At 37.5% G+C, this 20,557-nt stretch overlaps 1 protein-coding gene across 1 annotated transcript; it reads left to right on the top strand.

The window, feature by feature from the left end:
• The first annotated feature begins 2,807 nt into the window (after positions 1-2,807).
• On the top strand, positions 2,808-20,016 carry crlf3 (cytokine receptor-like factor 3). Its single transcript, XM_059348597.1, has 9 exons — positions 2,808-2,913; positions 9,657-9,784; positions 13,507-13,714; positions 13,983-14,070; positions 14,433-14,610; positions 14,701-14,929; positions 15,826-15,964; positions 16,196-16,308; positions 16,516-20,016. Exons 2-9 carry the CDS (start codon positions 9,668-9,670, stop codon positions 16,779-16,781), a joined length of 1,338 nt encoding a protein of 445 aa, XP_059204580.1. The 5' UTR covers positions 2,808-2,913; positions 9,657-9,667; the 3' UTR covers positions 16,782-20,016.
• Positions 20,017-20,557: the final 541 nt, after the last annotated feature.

The raw sequence follows: 20,557 nt of genomic DNA, 5'->3' as shown, positions 1-20,557 counted from the left end.
CTTTTTGGCACCACGAAGGAAAAGCTGGGGGCTCCAAAGTGATGCTGTGCGGGACCCTAAGTGGCTTCAATTAAAGCAATTAAGACGCGAGCATAGCGGTTAAAACAGTTTGAGGCCGTGATGTCAGTCTGCTGGCTGACGCGATGCAATCCATCTGCGCGCGGTAATCAGGGCGAGATTAGACGGCTCCACCGGCAGCAGGAGTACCGCACATTATCGGATCTCAGATGACTAATGAGAAATGCGGACAAAAAGTTTCTCAAACACTCCGATCGATTCATGCGTAAAACCTGCCATGTCTGGAGAGAGCTCCTCTAACGCGTCCTGGAGTTTTTGCATGCGTAAAATCCATCAATCACCAGATCCTCATATATTTTAGACACGGAGAATCTTGTGGAAAACGCCCCAGTGAAACATAAATGTGAATCTAGAGCGTTCTGTCTGCTCCCAGCCGCCGTGTCGCTCCCGGTGAATCAGGTGCCTCTCCAACAAATCCTGCGGGTCAAGCGCTAATCTGAGGGATTGTCCCGGGCCGCCCAGACGTCTAATAACTGCGACACTGACACCGACAGGAGCCGTTCGCGGTGCAAGGCTGCGTCCTGACATGACGCGCGTTCACTGAGTCCATGTGCTGTCAGATCTGATGCGCCAGTGCTGCCTCTGAAGCGCGTACTGTGGCACCGTTTTGTCATTTGTCCTTCTGAGTTTAAAGCAAGAACATATTTGTGGGTCTAAAGAGTTGTCTAGGAGGAAATCTATTTATTAAATTACATATATTCATTACATATATTAATTTAAAACTGATTTGTATCTGAATTTCATTTGGCACAGTGCCTGAGGTCTTTAAGCCCTGTAACATGCTGCAATCTAAAAAAAACCCAACTGTATATAAGCCCCACCATATAGAGGGCACATGAACACACCTGAGGCATAGAGCATGTCCTGTGTCCATTATATAAGTGATTTTCAGCGATATAATTATTGTTAGGGGTAAATATATTAATTGTAACAAGCAGAGAAATAGTAAGCCCTCCTTTGCTTGACTTATAAATTATATAAAGTATTTTTTTCATCACTTAAAATAGCAATGTTTTGATCTAAGCCCCTTTTATTTGAAGTCCTTGCTCCTCTTTTTGGTTTTTCACCTGTGCCTAATGTTTTGGAAGCGACTATTTATTTTTATACTGCTGTTTTTTATTTCCCCTGTGGTGCATTCAGGGTAAATCTTAATGCAACCTCTGCTGTATCAGTTATAACCAATAGAGGGCGACGTTATTCCACACAGAGCCTGTTATCTCACCTGATACCCGAGCAAACAAATAAACCAGTTTACACCATTCACTGTGGCCTTTTCAAACTTCTGATTCTTTACTTTTTATTTTGATATGATGTGCTATTATAATCTATTTGAATATTTGATCTCAGGTGCATAAACTGTGATATGCAGTACTGACTTTTGTTTGATTTCACATATCAATATCAATATCAATATATATATATCAATATATCTATCTATATCTATATATATATATATATATATATATATATATATATATATATAATTTTTATAATGTTTTGTTACTGCACTAACTTGATTTTTGTTGCTGCTAGGTGTCCTTTATCTAAATAATCTGTAAAAAATAAAATATTTGTTGAAAAAAGCTCAAGCTACATTGCAATTGCACTATTATCAAAATGATATATCAACTGAAATAAAATGTCTGAATACTATTTGCGCCATTTAAGCAAAATTAACAAAATCGCAATGTGTAAAAATACTCTTAAAAGTAAAAATCCTGCAAGTTGAAGTAAACAAGTATTACCATAGATCTATACATAAATTACCAAAAGTATTGCCCACAGATTTCCTCATATACTCTATTTTCGTTTTAAACAAAATGCAAATTAACTGTAACTTTCCTAAAATAATAATAAACTGTTTTTTTTCCTGAAGAGGCCATTTATTACATAACTAATATTATTATGAGAAGAAATAAGTTAATATTATGCTGTGAAGTATTATTACCTTATATACTGCAGTGCTGGGTAGATGAATCTATAATAACACATTTATTATTTATATTCTAAATTGTTGATATGAATCTGGAAAATAACTTGTAACTAAAGTGGTCAAAGAAATAAACATTTCCATCCTAAATGTAGTGGAGTAGAATAATAAAGAGGCATAAAATGTGCATAAATATTAAATATAAATGTTTTAAACATAGATTAATACACAAAAAAAGAGTTTTTTTGGCCCTGTAATTATTATTTCAATCATCTATATAAATTCTACAAAGAAATAGGAATTCAGTGCTTTTACTTTAAAATAGCCGTTTTTCATGTAGTGCATTACTTAGTGATTGTTTGTTATGTGTCCTCAGTGTTGTATGTTAATTGAATCATTTGTTCCAAGTAATATTCACTAAACCAGTTAGTTGGCTTAATCAGTTGATATTTCCAAGTAAAATGTAATTGAGGGACATCAGTGAATCTGCAATTTACTTGTGTATTTTCATATTTTTTTTAAAAGTGGTTCTATTAAATAAATATTACTTAAAAACAGCCTGAGTAAAGATCACAAACACTTTATGTGTGGAAAAACTTGCCCAGCTTTTTTAAAAAGTAAATGTCACTCCAATTTTTTTCAGTGTACACATAAATCAACTCATTTCATCAGTTTTGATGGGCGGTTGATGAGAGAGGGGAGAACAGAGCATATGTGAATCTGATTGGGCAGTTTCCCTGTCGATCAAAATTATCTTGTCTGTGATTGGCTGCTGCTCTTCTAGCGTCGGAAGTGTCATTTTTGGACTTGAGCAAAACTTCGGCATATCTAGCGGGTGGTGCGGCGGCAAAGAGCGGATTCACAACTTTCGGGAATAAATGGCCACTAGAAAGCAGTAAAAACAGGTACGTTTTGGAACGTTTTCACCATTTAAAGAAGATGGGTTTATAATTTAACCGATTAGCCGTTGTTTTCTGCCGTAGTTTGTTGTGTTTGCTCTCCCAAGCATTATCCGAGTCTTATTGTCCTTTGCCCCTAAGCTAGCCCCAACTTTTACTCCCTGGGAGAAGGTAACATCCATTAAGTTAAAATGTCGTCAAGTACTCTTTTTCATAATTCTTAAGTTATCCGAATCAACTAAATCAACAGCAGCACCCTTTCAGACTCATTTACAGTAGAGATTGACAATTTCTTTTGCTAGTTCTTCTGTTATTGACATCATCTTTCTCTAACATGATACAGCATATTGACCGTCTATAAAAGTTAAAATTGCTGCAATATAATTTTCCTTTGTGAACAACTTCTACGCCGAATTAAACCAAATACACTCTTTAGATAAGAATACTCTTGCTTTTTAATATTGGGATGCATCTTGTTTTAAAAACAGCACCGCAAACTTAAAAATAGCAGATTTCTTAATGGAGTTTGGGAGAAGTTTCCTCTCTGCGTCAGATAAATTGATATTATCAGCGTTACATCCATAAACCTGCCGTCTCGTGACACCCCCACGCGAAAATATGATAAATTATGCATTGTGAATGATGTAATTATGCATTTTAGATTATTCTAAAGTAGTTAAGCACAGCCCCAGTGCTGGTGGGCGTCGGTTTAAGTTGATGAAAATAACTACAAAATACGGAAGTTGTTGTGAGCGAGTTTGGACATGTCTGATGACTCCTGTTGTCTCTTCTTGTCACTGGTCTGCGCTAATAATAATAATATTAGCAATAATGTGGGCTTGCACTCGAGTGCCTTTCATAACTCTGCTGTTAGTCACAACATGTGCAGCATGCTTGGAGGAGTTGCATGCAGCTTCTTCAAATCCTTGGCATTTATTGAAAGATGAAACTTCAAATTGGGGTTGAACACTGTGAGGCGTTCAAGTGCTCAAACCATTAAAAACAAATTGTTTTTCCGGTAGTTTTGTGAAGTTATACTACTATTTGTGTCTACTGTATGTGTATTACTGAAATATATGGCTTTTCTTCCTCATACAAAGCTTATTTGACGCTTTCTTTTCCCCTCTTAAGACAAAAGCTGCACCCTTTATTCAAGCCTGTTTAATTAGTCAAGGTTTGTCACCTTTAATGACTGAAATATATATGAAAAATATGGCTGATAGAGACCTTTATTCAAGCATGTTTGTCAGTCAACGTTTTTTTTACCTTTTGTGTTGGATTATAACTGAAATATCTGGAATATATGGCTTTTCTTGCCTCATACAAAGCTTATTTAGGACTTTTTTGCCACTAAAACACAAAAGCAGCACCCTTTAATCAAGTCTGTTATATATTAAATATATATAAAAACATGGATTTTCTTGCCTCACAGTGAGTTTATTTGGTATTTCCCCCCCTAAGCAGGACTGGGTTGTGTCACTGCATATAACCGCGTAAACAGTCTGACAGACCTGTGAAAGCAGGACAGTAGGACATCATTCCCTGCAGGTTGACCTAAATACTCTCTGTGCACATTTACATAAAAAGCATAAAGAATAAAGGTTTGTTTTTCAGCCACACCCGTATCATATAGCCTATATTATAGTCAAGAGATTTTCCGTGTTACAGGACCAACCAGTTTGCTTGGCTGAGAGCCTTTCATTCACTCTGAGACTGGATTTTGCAGAGAAAGAGGGATTATAAACCGCAGGATTAAAGAGATGAAGAGAGGGCCAGCGTCCTTTTTTTAGAGGATAAAAGAACGATTTTTTTCTATGTGGTAGTGTGTGTTAATGGCAACTGTGCTGGGTAGTTTGTTAGCAGATAGAAAGCAGTCTGTGAGGGAGGGAGACTGATATCTGTGTGCATGTTTATGTCTGAGTGAATGCATGCCTGCATAATTCTGCATGATTGCATTTGCATTCATGTGTATAAATGCATTTACTGGAGACAGTTTACTGGTTGTGTGTTTGTGTGTCCGTTGAAAAATGTTCTGTGAATCAATTTGCTGATGAATTTGCTGTTTGTAGTACATTACAACTACAAAGAAATTGACTAGTTTTTCAAAATAAAAGTAATCTGCAGATATCTTTTATATTCGGTTAAGTGTTTCAGTCGCTTTTAAGCCAAAAAATGACAAACATCAGCAGGTTTCATCCCCGCAACAACAATGATTTGCTGCTTTTCTTTGCCACGATTAAACACAACCCAAGCCCGACTAATATAGGAATTTTTAGTCTGATATGGTGGCTGATAAGGTGAATTTTTGAGCTGGAATAAAAATAGAGCTTTTATGGATTGGATTGCGCACCAATATAACTACACAAAGGTACTTAGAAAACAGATTTCTTCTACTTTTTTGGAGGGGTTTGGACCGTTAGTTGGACAAATGAAACAACTTTAATACGGAAACTTGGGCTTTTTAGGAAATAAAATAAATAAACTAATTTATCAAGATAATAATCAGAAGATTATTCTGCAGTCCGGTGTCAGAAAAATTGCCTAGTTAGGCCTAGTTGCAGCATAACAACATAATAAAAATGTTTAATAGATAATAATAAAATTACATTTTAAAAATGATGTGAAATTGCACATTTTTAGGGATTCATTTGTAGATTTTTGTAATATTTTCCATGTCACACCACAAGAAGCATGAAACAGCTAAACTAATGGCAAAATCAACTCCTTTTCAAAAGGGATTTATGGATAATTATTGGATTTATTAGTGTTATAAAGTCTTTAAAAAGGCACTGTTGTTCCATGCAGGATTACAACAATTCTGAAAGGGATATGATCACACCACAGGGCTCGTTGGAAACTTAGCTAAAGCTGCAGCTGCCACAAGCTGACGTAATCTGAAGTAAATCTTGCATGCAGCTTTCCAGAGATCTTCTAAAAATAGTAATAATTGTACTTTGATGTCGTAGACGGCAAACAATACAATGCTTTTCAGAATGTACACTTTCACTGTAACATTGCATCATATCGGCAAAAAAATGTATTTATCTCAGATGCAGGTATTTCATTAAAAACCAGTCAGTCAGTCAGTCAGTCAAAACCCCGACCCCAACCTCTCCGTCCTCCTCCGAGACGCCCCCCGACCCCCGAGATGGTTATTTTTAATATTTGCTAATACTCAAGAGTCAAGATTTATTGTATTTGGCACTGTTGACATTTGCACTTCACACAACATTTTAGATTCATGGTTGATTTTTATTTTGTTGTATGATTTTTATTTATTTATACAGACTAAAAAAATAATTTTCTATATGTTTTTTGCCCACCCCTAACATGTATCCCTTAACATTTCTTTATTAAAATGTTTTTAATGTTCTTGGGATAAGAACCCAAGAACCCCCACACACTACAATATGTGCACCTACGTGTTCCAAAAACTTCAGGAAAACACTGCAATATAATAGCAATCGCAGGTTATGTCTCCTAACTCATGGGTATACAACAAAAATTAAAATAAAATCTTGTTTTTAGGTATACATTTGATAACAAGCAAGGTGATTATTGCAGTATAGATGTCTAGTAAAGATAATAAGATGGCGAATAAGTGTATTTATCTGATAGATATAATTGTGTTCATGGTCCTGTGGCTGATCTCTCATTCTGCAGTATAGCAGTGTGATGTATAAGATGCCCTCCTGGGCCACATGATGAGACTGTGTGTACTGTACGTGGCAGAAGCATGAGGCACGGCGCTGACTTCCTCTTTAGATGCTGTAAAGGAAGCGTGGCCGACCGCAGCCGGGGCCAGGTTGTGTCATTACTTTCAGCATCAGAAAAAAGTTGCTCTGATACCTTCGTCATTTATAGACGATGATGTCTAAAGATTGAAGTGTTGTCTAACTGGGAGCATATTTCTACAAAGGCATGAATGAGTTTAACTGGCGTTACTGGATGTAAGTTATTCCATATTTAGCTCAGAGGAATATTAAAGCAACTTTTGTTTTTGTTCCTACAGTTTCATAGTGCAGTTCACTTCTACACAGTTGTACATTTCTTGTGATAAAAAAAACTTGCAACTAACTTGGCTAACACAGCCAAATATCAAGCAAGTGTAGCAACACAACACATAGCAAACCAGCTAATATTACCCACTAGTCCAGGAGCCAAGATAAGATAAGATAAGATATGACTTTATTTTCCCCCACTGCGGGATAAATAAAGTCTTGTCTTATCTAATCTTATCCTATCTTATCTTATTTAACACAACACATAGCAAACCAGATAATATTACCCACTAGTCCAGGAGTTGGCAACCTTCACTAACAAAAGAGCCAAAAAAGGAGAAAAAAATGTCAGAATGGAGCTGCAAACCTTATTTTGAGCCTTAAAATAAAGATAAAACGGCCTACAAAGTCTTAATTAGCCAACCAACATTATTAAAAATTAAAAATTAAAATCATGCAGTTAGAATTCTGCTAGGCTGTGAGATTAAGTTAACAATTAATCAGTTATTAAAAATACAGTCAATAGATGAATTGATAATAAAAATGATCTGTTGGGAGTTTTATGTCCCCTTGATAAAAATAGACTGCTTTGACAGGAAGACATTAAAGGAAATTCATCTGAACTTCAGTTTCATTCTGTCTGCACAGTGAGCAGAGATTTCCATGATGTTTTCCCCCCTCCCTCCATTATTAAAATCAATTTAAAATGTCTGGAACTCAAAATGAGTTTATTAGCGATATATTTGTCTGTTTTATGCTATTATTAAATGAAGGTTTGATTTGCAACACGTTGAAGTGAAAGTGAAAGGATGGTGCAGCACCTTTTTTATTTCATTGTCTTAGAGCATCTTAAAGTCTTGAACTCAGAGTTTTATTGATGAAAATCAGTGAGAAGCTCTGACTTTATTACTGTAATGCATGTTGCTGTACACGCTGTTAGAAAAGTGTTTCTGTGAGTGGTGCAGCCTCGTGTGTTTAGGACAGTGGTGACGTTAACTCTGACGTTATGGACGTTGTTTTAAGACCAGATGAACTCTACATGTTGATGTTTCTTTGTTCTGTGCTATCAGTTGTTCCATACACACCGAGCAGCTTTAACATTAACACGCAGCCAAAACAACAAAATCGACGGCGTGGCAGGATTATTTCAGTGATCTCTGATAAGGGATGCTAAGGTCACAGGAAGTAGCTTAACAAACTGACTTTATGTTACCTGCTGAGCCCTCACAGAGTGCACAGTGAGCCCACCTATTTTGTGTTTTTTCTATTTTTTAGGTTTATCAGACTGAGTCCTTACCCAGATTGTATATAAAGGTCAGTGCTGCAGCAGCGCTTTCACTTAACTCTCTCATAAAGTGGAGTTGTTAACTGACTGGTATTCGTAGGAAGTGGTTTTCTCGTTGCCACACATCCTCTGCCAGTTGAAACGCACTGGATGCTGTGTTGTACCTGGTAGTTATTGCGGTGGAGGATGCAGGTTATTATGTATTTGACTCCACATACGATGCATTCAGAAGACCTGTTCACTTTTTTTTGTCATGTTGCAGCTTTAAACATGTTTTAAATTAATTTTTCTCATCAATCTACACTCAATATTCCATAAAGACAAAGCAAAAACTAAATTTTAAGGGGTTTAAGGTTAAATATCACATTTACAGCATGAAAAACACGAATAAAAAAGACTAGTCAATGTTCATATTTTAACAGACACTCAATATATTTTTGTCAAATCTAGCAGCATCTTGCAAAATTTTACCAGCAGTGAAGATGATGAAAATTCAGATGCTAACAAACTGAGCAGCAGAATCGTTTTCCAGAAACTGTCAACACTGTTGACAGTTTACTTATATCATTTTTTCTTTAATATAAAGCAGTGACTCTCTAAATTACTTTTTAAGGTTGGAAACTTTGCATGGGAATTAATTAAAATTGGCCCTTGCAACCCTAGTCCGGGGTCCCTCAGGGCTCCATCATGGGGTCCCTGAAAAGTTTTCAGATTCATGAATTTAAATGATCATGATATAAATCTATTTTTTTATTTTAAGGCTTCATAGTTCAATGAACAAGATTTGAATTTCTGAATCTATAATATATCATAGACTATGTTCTAATCTAAAAAAAACTATTAATTAGAATCTGCAGATAGGCTTAGTATGTGTCTAATTATCTTTCTAACACATTTCTCTTGTGTTCTTCTTTCCCATAAATAAAGACTATAGAAGGGTAAAAAAACAAGCTATGTCAATTTTTTTTAAGGGACATACATGAGGGAATATATACTAGAAGAATAGACAAAAGACTAAAGGGATTTCAAGTTGTTCCAGGGGAAATAAATGCACATTTCTTGATGTTTAAATTGTAAAAAATGTATTTAAAAATAGTCCTCTAAATAGTAAATTTAAGATAAAGAAGAAATGCATTTAGAGGGTGCAGAGCTGTACTCGAAGTGTTAAAGAAAGTTGAAAATAATTTATGTATTCGCCCCTTGATCATAGCAGCACATTTCCACCAAGTTTCATGACAATCAGACAAGTAGTTTTCCTGTAATCCTGCTGACCAACAAACTAAAGTGAAAATATGTTGTTGGTCGAGGTTGTAAAAATTCCTCAGGACATGATCTGACACATTCTGCTGCAGTCATTTTACATTCTGTGACGCATAACATGTGAGTTTGTTTGTGTGTGGATTCAGGTTTTTCTACGTCTTTGGTCGTGTTTGGTAAATATTCTTCTTGTGTTTGTGTGTCAGGAGGCGGGAGGATGTCTGTGGAGGTGGACGTGTTGCTGCAGGAGGCGAAAGAAAGCATCGAGGCGGCCCAGAACTACCGCAGTGAACTCCAGCAGCGCCTGCATGGCCTCAACCAGGCCCGCAAACAGGTACTGCAGCCCGCTGTCTATTATATGTTGTTAGTTATATGTTTATTGTAGAAAGAAACTGTAAAAACAGGCTTTAGCAGTTTGAACTTTCCAACAATCATTTAATGGATTCTGTCTGGCAAATTCTTCTGTTAGAAAATGATCAAAATTTGTCTTTAAATGTTGATATCCATGTCAGAATCTCTTTATTCTACATGTGTCATTTAAAATAAAGTGTTTGCACTTACCAGATCCTGTTAAAAACATTTAATTCTGCTCCTCAGAGACACTGTGAAGACATGATTGATTCTGCTGAGACCAACGGTCACGTGACAAATATTCACTGAAAATTTGTTTACACAGAGCAGAGAGGAGAGGACAGGAGAGGCTGTTTACACAGAGCAGAGGGGAGAGGACAGGAGAGGCTGTTTACACAGATCATAGAGGAGAGGACAGGAGAGACTGTTTACACATTTATTTATTTTTTTACAACATTCGTGACTTGTGGGCACTTGGAAAAGTGAAAAATGAGTGAGTGAGTAAAACGTTGAAACTGCTTCAGAGGGTTAAATAACCATAGATGTCGCCACTTTGTGTAACATGTGTGTGTTGTATATATGATGGCTCTGCAGACTGTCTGTGGATCAGGGGACACGGTGTAATATGAAGTGTGTTAGCCCCTGACCCTGCAGACTCCCAGGAGAATAGATTCTCTATATTCTCTCTCTCTCTCTCTCTCTCTCTTTCTCTCTCTCTTTCTCTCTCTCTCTCTCTCTCTGCTATCTCTTCCTTCCTCCTGCTGTCTAGATTTACCCCTCCAGCCGCTCACTGTAAACAATGCTGCTATTTCCTGTCGCTATGCTTAGAGGAGAACGATGAGGCCTGAGACTCTTGGCCCAAAAACATAAAGCTCTGACTCATTTTCTTAAAATTCATAATTAGTTATATGTGAAAATTGCAAAGTTAAATATTTTTGCTGGGTTTTGTTTTGGATTCAAACAACCCCAAATCCAAAAGAAAGTTGGATGCAAATAAAAACTAAATGTATTAACTCCCCCCCACCCCCCCCACCCCTTTAATGTTTTTAAGATATAAAGCTAAACTTCATGCTTACTCAAATTTTTATCATAATTACCTTTCAAAACAAAACAAAATAATATCAAATAGGCAACAAAAACCTGTATGTGACAATCGAAAAATAAGAGAGAAGACAAAAATATGTAATACTGATCTAAAGCTGTATATTTACTGTCTGAAGCTGATTAAAATCAGTTTATATCTGATCAAAGAGTAAACAGAGGAGACTACAGATCCGTCCAGACAATGGATGCTAACTTTAGGTGTCTGAATAAGTGACTAATAGAGCTGCGTAAACTTTCAAACATGCCAGTGAGCAGTTTACAGCTGATTAAACAGTCCAGTTGTGGTGATGTCAGTCTATTTATACTCCACAGTGAAAATATCTTGAAACAACTGTTGAATAGATCGGATGCGCAAGTCTGCTGAGAAGGGAAATTTTGACATTTTGACAAATGTGCTTATTTACTTTCTTGCCAAGAATTGTTTCAGAAGTTGGATATTGCTCTTATATCTGCAGGCTGAATGTGAAGCTGCAGCCTGTTAACTTAGCTTAGCATAAAGACTGGGAACAGGGAGAACAGCCAAGCTTTGTCTGTATGGGCAGTTTGGTCTTCACTGTCGTTTTTACACTTCAGTTTATTGATTTATTATCAATTTTGCATGGTATATAAGTCCTTAGTGGTGCAATTATACTGCCACATTTATACAAACAAGATAAAATGAAGCTTGAAGCTTCACATTGTGATATTTCTGTTAAAAACACTTCATTCGACACTGTCAAATAGCGTTTGCACGAACCAGATCCTGTTAAGAACATTAAATTCTGCTCCTCAGAGACACTGTTAAGACATGATTGATTCTGACATGTGACAAATATTCACTGAAAATCTGTTTACACAGAGCCAAGAGGAGAGGACAGGAGAGGCTGGAAACATGACAATACTTCAATATGTACAATATGTCGAGACACACTTTTTTCACCAAGATTTATGACACTTGTGGGCACTTGGAAAAGTGTTTATATAAAGCAGGCAGAAGTTAAGGTGGGTTTTATTTTTTATAACTTAGGTGGGGGAAACAGCTATATTTTTTTCATGTGAATTTGTGATTTTTTTCTAGTAAATGTGTAATTTTTTTCATGTTATTTTGTGATTTTTTTTCATATACATTTCAGATTTTTTTTACATACATTTTTGATTTTTTTTTCTCTTGTAATTTTGTGACTTTAAAAAAAAGTCTGTCCGTTTTTTTATGGTAAATTAGTATCCACAAAAGACATGTTTGAGTTCTTCCCACTTTTAGCCATGATTGTGCTGATTCCATAGAGCTGCAGGACTTATAGATTTATATAGAGCAATGTAACGCCCTGAAACAGCTTGTTGAGGCTCAGAGGGGTAACTAAAGTGAAATGTGCTCTTTATATTACTTCTAAAGTCTCACACACAATAAATTATTGTGTTTGTGTGTCAGACTCCCAGCTGCCTTGTCGTACATTATCTCACAGGGTTTCTTTCCCATAACCCTCTTCTTTCCCACAGCAGCGATGGCTCACCACCAGATAAAAGCAATCCAGGAAACATCACAAACACACACACACGCATGCACACACAAAGAGAATAAGAGAGGAGACACCAGAGTGTGTGTTTGAAAACTCAGACAATACTATCACTGCAGCATCTTGTCCCTGTAAGAGTCGTTGTCCAAACATTGTCCTGATATCGGAGCGTCTCCTCCCGTGTTTGAAGAAGTCTGCTCGTATTTTTAGCCCGACTATTATTTTAACACAAAATATTGATCATCGTGTCGCGCCGATAGACGTCAGGAAGTTATGCCCTGTCTCCAGTGGAAAAAGTCCCTGTGTCTGCTCAACACACACACATTTACACACAGTTCAGTGTGTATTCTGGCAAAAACCTTGTGTGTGTGTGTGTGTGTGTTTCCACTCATGAGCATACTGACCTCGCTTTATCAGTGCAGCAGTTGTCAATCAGCCTTCCGTTTCCTGCTATCTTTCTATCGCTCTCTGTGCAGACTCATTGTGAAATCTGTGTGTGTGCATGTGTGTGTGTGTGTGTGTATGTGTGTGCATGTGCATGATAGTGTATAAAAGTGTGTTCTGCAAAGAGGAACTGAAACACACACTCTGCTGCTAATGGAAGTCCTACAAGCTTCCTGAGAAGCTACTCGTCAGTGAGTCGACTGTGATCACACTGAACGTGGTCGTAGGAGGAGGAGTAGGAGTAATAGTAATAGTAGAAGCAGGAGGATGAGTTGGAGTAGGAGTAATAGTAGAAGTAGGAGGAGGAGTAGGAGTAGTAGTAATAGTAGAAGTAGTAGGAGGAGTTGGAGTAGTAGCAGTAGTAGTAGTAGTAGTAGTAGGTGTATTCGGGGAAGTAGTACCAAGTTTTGTTCATTGATTGTCTGCTCTAGAGTAGCTGTGGTCATACTAATGGTCCAAAACTATTCAAAGAATGATAAAGATTTTTGGGGGAGGGCCCTAAATGCAAACACTAAGTATCCCACAGACCACAGGAAACACTTAACACTCTTAACACTCTTTGCTAATAGCTACTGATACAGAATGAGAAGTACAGCAGCAGTTAAGTGATGATCTGTCAGTCTGGATCTTTACAAACAGTTTCTGTCCTTTCTGTGTGCTGTAGATCCGGGGCAGCTCGGGTCAGGCCCGCGAGGCGCTGCGGCGGCACTTCACAGAGCTGCAGGCGGCGGCGAGTCGGCTGCTGACGGAGCGGTTGACCACCCTGCTGGCCGAGGTGGACGCCATCGAGGCAGACAGCGTCAAACCACTGGACGACTGCCAGAGCCTGATCGAGCATGGCGTGGGCCAGGCCGACGACCTGCTGAGAGAAGGTGAGTCCATTAAATACACATTCACTTCTCTGCTGCTGGCCAGAGACACACTGCAGAGGAATGCTTGTTTTGTACTTGTTTATCACAGCTTTAATGGATGATACTTTGTTCATTTTTTGACATTTTTGGGACTTAACAATTAATAATCAACAATAAAAATACTCATTAGTTGCATCCCTACTTTCACCCTCAATTCCAGTCAGATAAACAAGTCATAAATGTGTAAAATATTTGAAGAAAGCCTTCACATCCGTCTGTGTCTCTACAGGGGAAGCAGCTCTGCGTTGTGGTCTCGGGGAGAAGGAGGACAAACTGGGCAGCTTCACTAAGAAGGCCATGCACATTCAGCTGGACAGGTGAGACAGACGGAGACACTTTGTGTGGCTGCAGAAATCTCCACAGCACAGCACAATTCAAATTGTCCTGAAAACAAGCATTTTAACAGTAGTTTTTTCTTGTCATCTTGCAGACAGAGCTGACAAAGCATGAATTGAGACTTTTTACACATCAGCATCATGATGTAGTTATTTCAGAATTCTTTTCACCCGTTTGCAATTATTTATAAATGTGCAACAATAATATGAGAATTGGCCAGTAGTATGAAAGATTAGCTGCAGACAGACACAGATAGTGGATAAAAAAGCACCTGGAATTATCTTGTGCAGCAATTTTTGTGCCTTACAGTGTTTTATAAATGGTTTTCTGTGTGTGTTTTCAGCCTTCCGGAGGTCCCGGCGTTGGTGGACGTGCCGTGTGTCTCTGCCCAGCTGGACGACTCCCTGCTGGGCCTGCTGAGGGACCGCGTGTCCCGCCTTGGCTCCGTGTCCTCCCACCCGCCCGTCCAGATAGAAGAGCTGCAGGAGAGACCGGGCAGCATCCTGGTCCGCTGGTGTAAGGTCAGCGAGGGGAGGAGAAGGCCATAAAGACACAGACACACGCATGTTGATGTGAATGTGATTATTGTAAATATCCATGTCCTTCATCAGGTGGACGAGGACTTCGCAGCTGCAGATTATCGGCTGCAGTACCGGCGGTCTGGCAGCGGGGGGAGCCAGTACGAGGACGCCTACATCGGTCGGGATTGTGAGTTCCTGGTCCTGCACATGGACCCGCACACTGACTACCTGTTCAGGGTGTGTGCCCGCGGGGAGGGACGCACCGAGTGGAGCCCCTGGAGCATCCCGCAGACCGGATACACCACGCTCGCCGCGCACGGTACGTCAACACTCAGCGGCCGTATCTGTCCGGGGAGCGGCTGAAATATGAAATATAATGACTCAGTTTAACTGCTGATGGTCACAGTCTGCAAATGACTTCCAAAATTCTATCCATGCAGGTAGATGTGACAAAAATGTGCTTTCTGGTGCTCAAGAGTTTCTAGACAAGGACATGGAGGACAAATTTTCATAAATGTTTTACACTTAGACTTGATGATACATATCTTATCTAGAGTATCTAGAAAAGTGCAAGGTAAATTCAATGTATTATTATTATTATTATTATTATTATGCTCACTGTCATATTTTAAATCACTGTCAATGCTCCAAAAAGTTTTATTTTTATTTTTGTATATTATTAATGTATTTTATTTGCACACATATTAGACATAATACAATTCCAAAAAAACAACAACAACAAAATATATATATATATATAATATATAAATATATATATACTTTTTATATATATATATATATATATATATATATATATATATATATATATATATATATATATGTAAAAGACAAATCTGTAGACAATCAATAATAAAGAATTACATTAAAAAATATACATATATACAGGTTAAAAAAATAATAAATTATAATAATAAATTAAAAAATACATAATTATGTATTATGAACATAATTATTAAATTGTTATTATTTTAAAAGTTTCTACAGATAAAAACCTTGTGTATTCCTTTTTGTTGTGACCTATTTTTTATTTGTTTTTTTCCACATGTGAGGTGAGGTTATAGGCGAGAAACATGCACTTCATAAATTGAATACCTGCATACATTATCATCAAAAAACACTCAATCCCAACAATATAAAAACTAAAACTATATGTATGTGTTGTAATGTCTTTGTGTTGTTGCTCTTGTGGAGCAGAGTGGCGTCCGGGCACCGAGGGCTACATCCTGAGCAGCAGGAGGAACATCGCTCTGCGCAGCGACTCATCCCAGAGCCGCTGCCCCGTCCTCTACTCCAACGCTCCAACGTACTTCTGCGGCCAGACGCTCACCTTCAAGTAGGAAACACTCACACACAGACACGTTAATAGATGATAGATTAATTAATCTGTTCCTTTGGTCTGGATCTGGTTATTTACAATAATTAACCCTATAATATATAATGCACTGTAATGCACGCAAACAATATAAATACTTCAATTTCCACTGTTGAGTCTGTCTATATTTTTTAATACTTTTATGTTTCTTGTTAATATTGTGTGTGCGTGTGCGTGTGTGTGTGTGTGTAGGATTTCTGCAGCAGGTCAGGTGGATCGGAGGGACACTCTGGGTGTGTGTGTGGACAGCGAGCGAGGGGCGGAGTCACTTCAGAGAGACCAGGCCGTCTGCATCTCCACCAACGGTACACTGATACACACATATATGTGTATATATATATATATACATATACATATGTATATGTATGTACATTACATATGTGTATATATATACATGTGTATATATAGATACATATGTGTATCTATATATACTGTATATGTGTCAGTAGTTGACACACTCGTCTGTTGTTTGTCTGTTAACCAGTAAAGTTCTGCTGTGTGTCTCCTCTCAGGCGCCGTGTTTGTCAACGGTAAAGAGATGACCAACCAGCTGCCGGCCGTCACCGTGGGCTCGGCCGTCACCTTCGACATGGAGGTGGTGAACCTGTTCCCCGTCAGCAACAACAACCTGAGCGAGGGCGGCAACTTCAAGCTGCGGGTCACCATCGGCTCGGGGAACCGCGAGGTGGTGTTCGACTGGCTGGTGGACCAGGCCGTGGATGGCCTCTTCTTCGGCTGCTCCTTCGTCCACTCCGGCTGGAAGGTGCTCGTGTTTTAATGGATCCTTTTTGATCTGCTGGAGGTTTTGGAGCCCGTCAAACTGTTTTTTTCTTCAGTTTTTTCCTACATCTGGAAATTTCATCCCAGAATTTCTCCAACAACCCTTAACTTCAGGACAAGTTTTTCCAAATTAGCATCTACACACACACACACACACACACACACACACACACACACACACAGTCTCACACACACACACACACACACACACACACAGTCTCACACACACACATGCTCACACACACACACACACGCTGGCAACTATATAAAGACAAGCACACACACACACATCTACAAATGATATTTTAAAGTCACGTCCTGATCCTGAGTCCAGACATTTTATAAAACCCCGTCAGTGTTTCCAACAATCCTCCAGCTCTTCTTCAGTCTTCAGGGAGAAATCTGTGTCCGTCAGCTCTCCGTTTGATTCTCCAGCCTTCCTGCACGGTCGGCTTTTGTTTACAGCTTTGTTTTTTTACATGCCGTGTTCCCTTGCTGCGGGGAAGACTTTTGATCTATGCATCGTCTTAACGTAGCAGCAGTTTGACACCTTGTGGATTAAAAAACGGCCGTCACACTGTTGTTAGGAGGCCACAAGATAAAAGTTTCATCTTGTTTTTGTTTGTTTTTGCAGCAGCAGGAAAAACTGCTGATCCTTTTTTATGCTTTTGTCTAAAAAAAAAAAAATAGCCGTCACTGTGAAAATCACACCTCCTCTTGTACTTTCCTTCACTTTCTAAGCTTGTTTTAAAAGGACAGTTCACCAAAAACACAAACCAGCCGGAGAATTTTGGAGAGTTAACAAACACATGAAGCTTCAGTGGAAGCCATAAGACAGAAAGTTTGTTTTTAAGGCACTTTAACCTTATAAATCCAACGCTTATTTTAATTTAAGGCCAACATTTGAGAGACAACATCATCTAGTTTCTGAAAATGTTCTTATTTAATATTTGGCTAAAACACAACTGAAATAAAAATAATTATTAGATGCAAATCACTGCACACCTTCTTCATCTGGTTCACCACAGCTGTAAGCCAAACTTTAGGCAGTTTTGACTATAAAGTGTGTAAAATAAAACAAAGTAACAGGATAACTATAAAGCTCGTCGCTGGCCTGCAGGTTGGTTTTCAGAGAGTTAAAAAATTTAAATTGTGCCTCAATTCATGCAAATAACGTCTCTTTGCTCTGAGAGGAAAGTGGCTATTTTGTTTCTGATATTTTGTCCTGGTGATATTATTTTTACCACTTCATACTTACTCAGACCCATACTAAAAGGTGAAAATTTCATGAATTCTCGCAGAAACAACTTATTGGAACAAGTGTTGTGATGCTTGTTGTCTCCAAACTTAAAAAAAAACTAATTATTATTTCTATTTAATTCAAATTTTTGTCCTTTTAGATTGTGACTAAAGTCCTTAATTATCTCAACATAAAGTGTTTCCTTGTAATCATCAAGTTTAATTTATATTATAAGCTAAAAAATAATATTAGAATCATCTTTAAATAACGTGTGCTGATCTGAGAATTTAAGAGAAATGACTCCATAATAAAAGAAAAAATTAAAACAACTCATTCAGAAGCAGTAATTTTCTGGAAATAACAAAAAAAAAAAACTAAATATATTTGCAATATTTATCCTGAGCTTTAGGATTAATTCTTCACTTTGGAAGCAGTATTTTTATTTATTTATTTAATCAAACCGAACTCTTGAGATAATTAAAGCTATGTTAGTGCCTTAAATAGTTCAAAATGTGAGTGAATTCTTATCTTTTTGTTCTCCAGGCTGAATAAATGTTGTTGTTGAACTGTCGCCTTTAAAATAATCGAGCTGTAACTTTGAGTTATTTGAGTGTTTTGCGTTGACAGTCCTAACAGTATTTACAGATTTATTTTATTAATGTATGTGTGAGGAGCCGATCGACTCGTTCAGTCCAGTTTACACACAACGATGTTCAGTAATGTGACTTCACTCTTCTGTCAGAATATTAATATTAAGAAGGCAGAATAACAAGCTTTGTTTGTTTGACATTTTGTGGAATATTTTTAGTGTTTAGTTCATTTATTAGTATCTTCCAGGGTTTGTTTCTGTCCAGCTAATTATTTAATTATTAAATAATAATAATTATTATTATAAAATAAAATGTTTGAAATCGGTGAAATTGGAGTTCAAGATGCTGTTAAAACAAACAAAATATTCTATTAATAATGATATAAAACATCTGAGAAGCTGGAACTAGAGAATTTTTAATTGCAAATTAAATTGCAGAATTAACTGATTAATTGTTTGTAGTTGTAAGAAAAATAACAATCAGCATTTTTTCTGCAGTTTAGAAACTTATTGTTTTGTTGTTAAGATCCTCATGACTGAAGATATACAGAAAGTCGTTAACACAACATATTTTTCACACGACGTCATAAAAAGAAAGAGAAGATAAAAAGATTGCAAAAACCTTCATTCTGCCTCCTCACAGGATCTTTTTAATTGTCCACAAAGACTTTAAATTGATGTTTTTTGGACGTTTGTTTGCATCTGCTGCATCTTTGCATCCCGAAAAATGTGTATTGTGTCTGATGTGAAAACACACAAACATGAGGGCGATATTAATCATTTTATTGCCCAAAATGTCAAACTATTCCTTTAATGTTATTTTGTTTTGTCATCAGGTTATTTTCTAGAATATAAAGAGCGTCTCAAACTCTGGTACATCAGGATGTTTCATCTAACCAACATATTTATGTCACTTTTCACGAATGTATTAGCCTGCTGTCAGTTTTATTCTTTTCTTTTTTAATTATCTGTCTGATGGAGTGAAGACCTTTAAAAAATCTTCTGACAATCTTAACGTCTTTACGGCATTTCAGATTTGCTGATTTTGATTTCCCGTGTGGATAAAAGCAGCATTTCTCTGCTCCTTTTGTCTTTTTTATGGTGTTTTTTTCCCTAAATGTAATAAACACGAGTGGATGTTTGTCTCTTCCTCGACATCCTGCAGAGACGTTTCTTTGTTTTCCGGCTGATCTGATCTCTGGAGGACTCTAGAGTCGGCCCAGTTGATGGTACAGAAAAAGAAAACCATACCTGCATCTTCTTCTCTTCGTCCTGAAGGAGAGAAACCTGTTTGTTTGATGGTGAAAACAGCGACACCTGCTGGTCAAACCTCTGTGCTGCATCTGTTCTCACTGCTGCCGGCTCGGATATTTTGTTCAATAAAGGTCAAATTATGTAAACTGAGCTCAGAGTTTGTGGCTTAATGAGACCTTGTGGATTATGAGGCCTCTGGTGAAGAATTAAAAATTGTTGGAGCAGAAAGGGGGCGGGGCTAACACAGCTGTCAGTTTGTTACAGGTGTTGGTGATTAGAGCTTTTCTGCAGCACCTCTCTGTGTTTTCTCTGGACCGTTTGAGTTTAACCCATTGAGGCCTGAAACGTGTGTAAAACCTCTGGGCGATTTTAAAATAAGCCCCTAAAACCTGAAGTTTTTCTGGAAATTCAACAGAAGTGTCTACTAAATAATACATTTTTCAGCCTCTGTAGCAGATAGAAATGTAATTCAAAAAGGATTTGAGAGCTTATACAAATACTATAAAACGACGTAAACGCTTTCCAGGCTTCAGTGGGTTAATAAACTGGTAAATGCATGAATTTTCATTTACTTTTTGACCTCTGAGCACCAAGTCAAGTCTGAAATAATTTAATTTAAGAGCAGCTAAAGGTAAAATGAGCAGTTTAACATTTAAGTTATTTCACAATGGTTTGTCTGTGTTGTTTGTTT

The sequence above is a fragment of the Centropristis striata genome, chromosome 13 (assembly GCF_030273125.1).
Source record: "Centropristis striata isolate RG_2023a ecotype Rhode Island chromosome 13, C.striata_1.0, whole genome shotgun sequence".
NCBI lineage: Eukaryota > Metazoa > Chordata > Actinopteri > Perciformes > Serranidae > Centropristis > Centropristis striata.
This window is presented reverse-complemented; position numbering and strand designations above follow the sequence as displayed.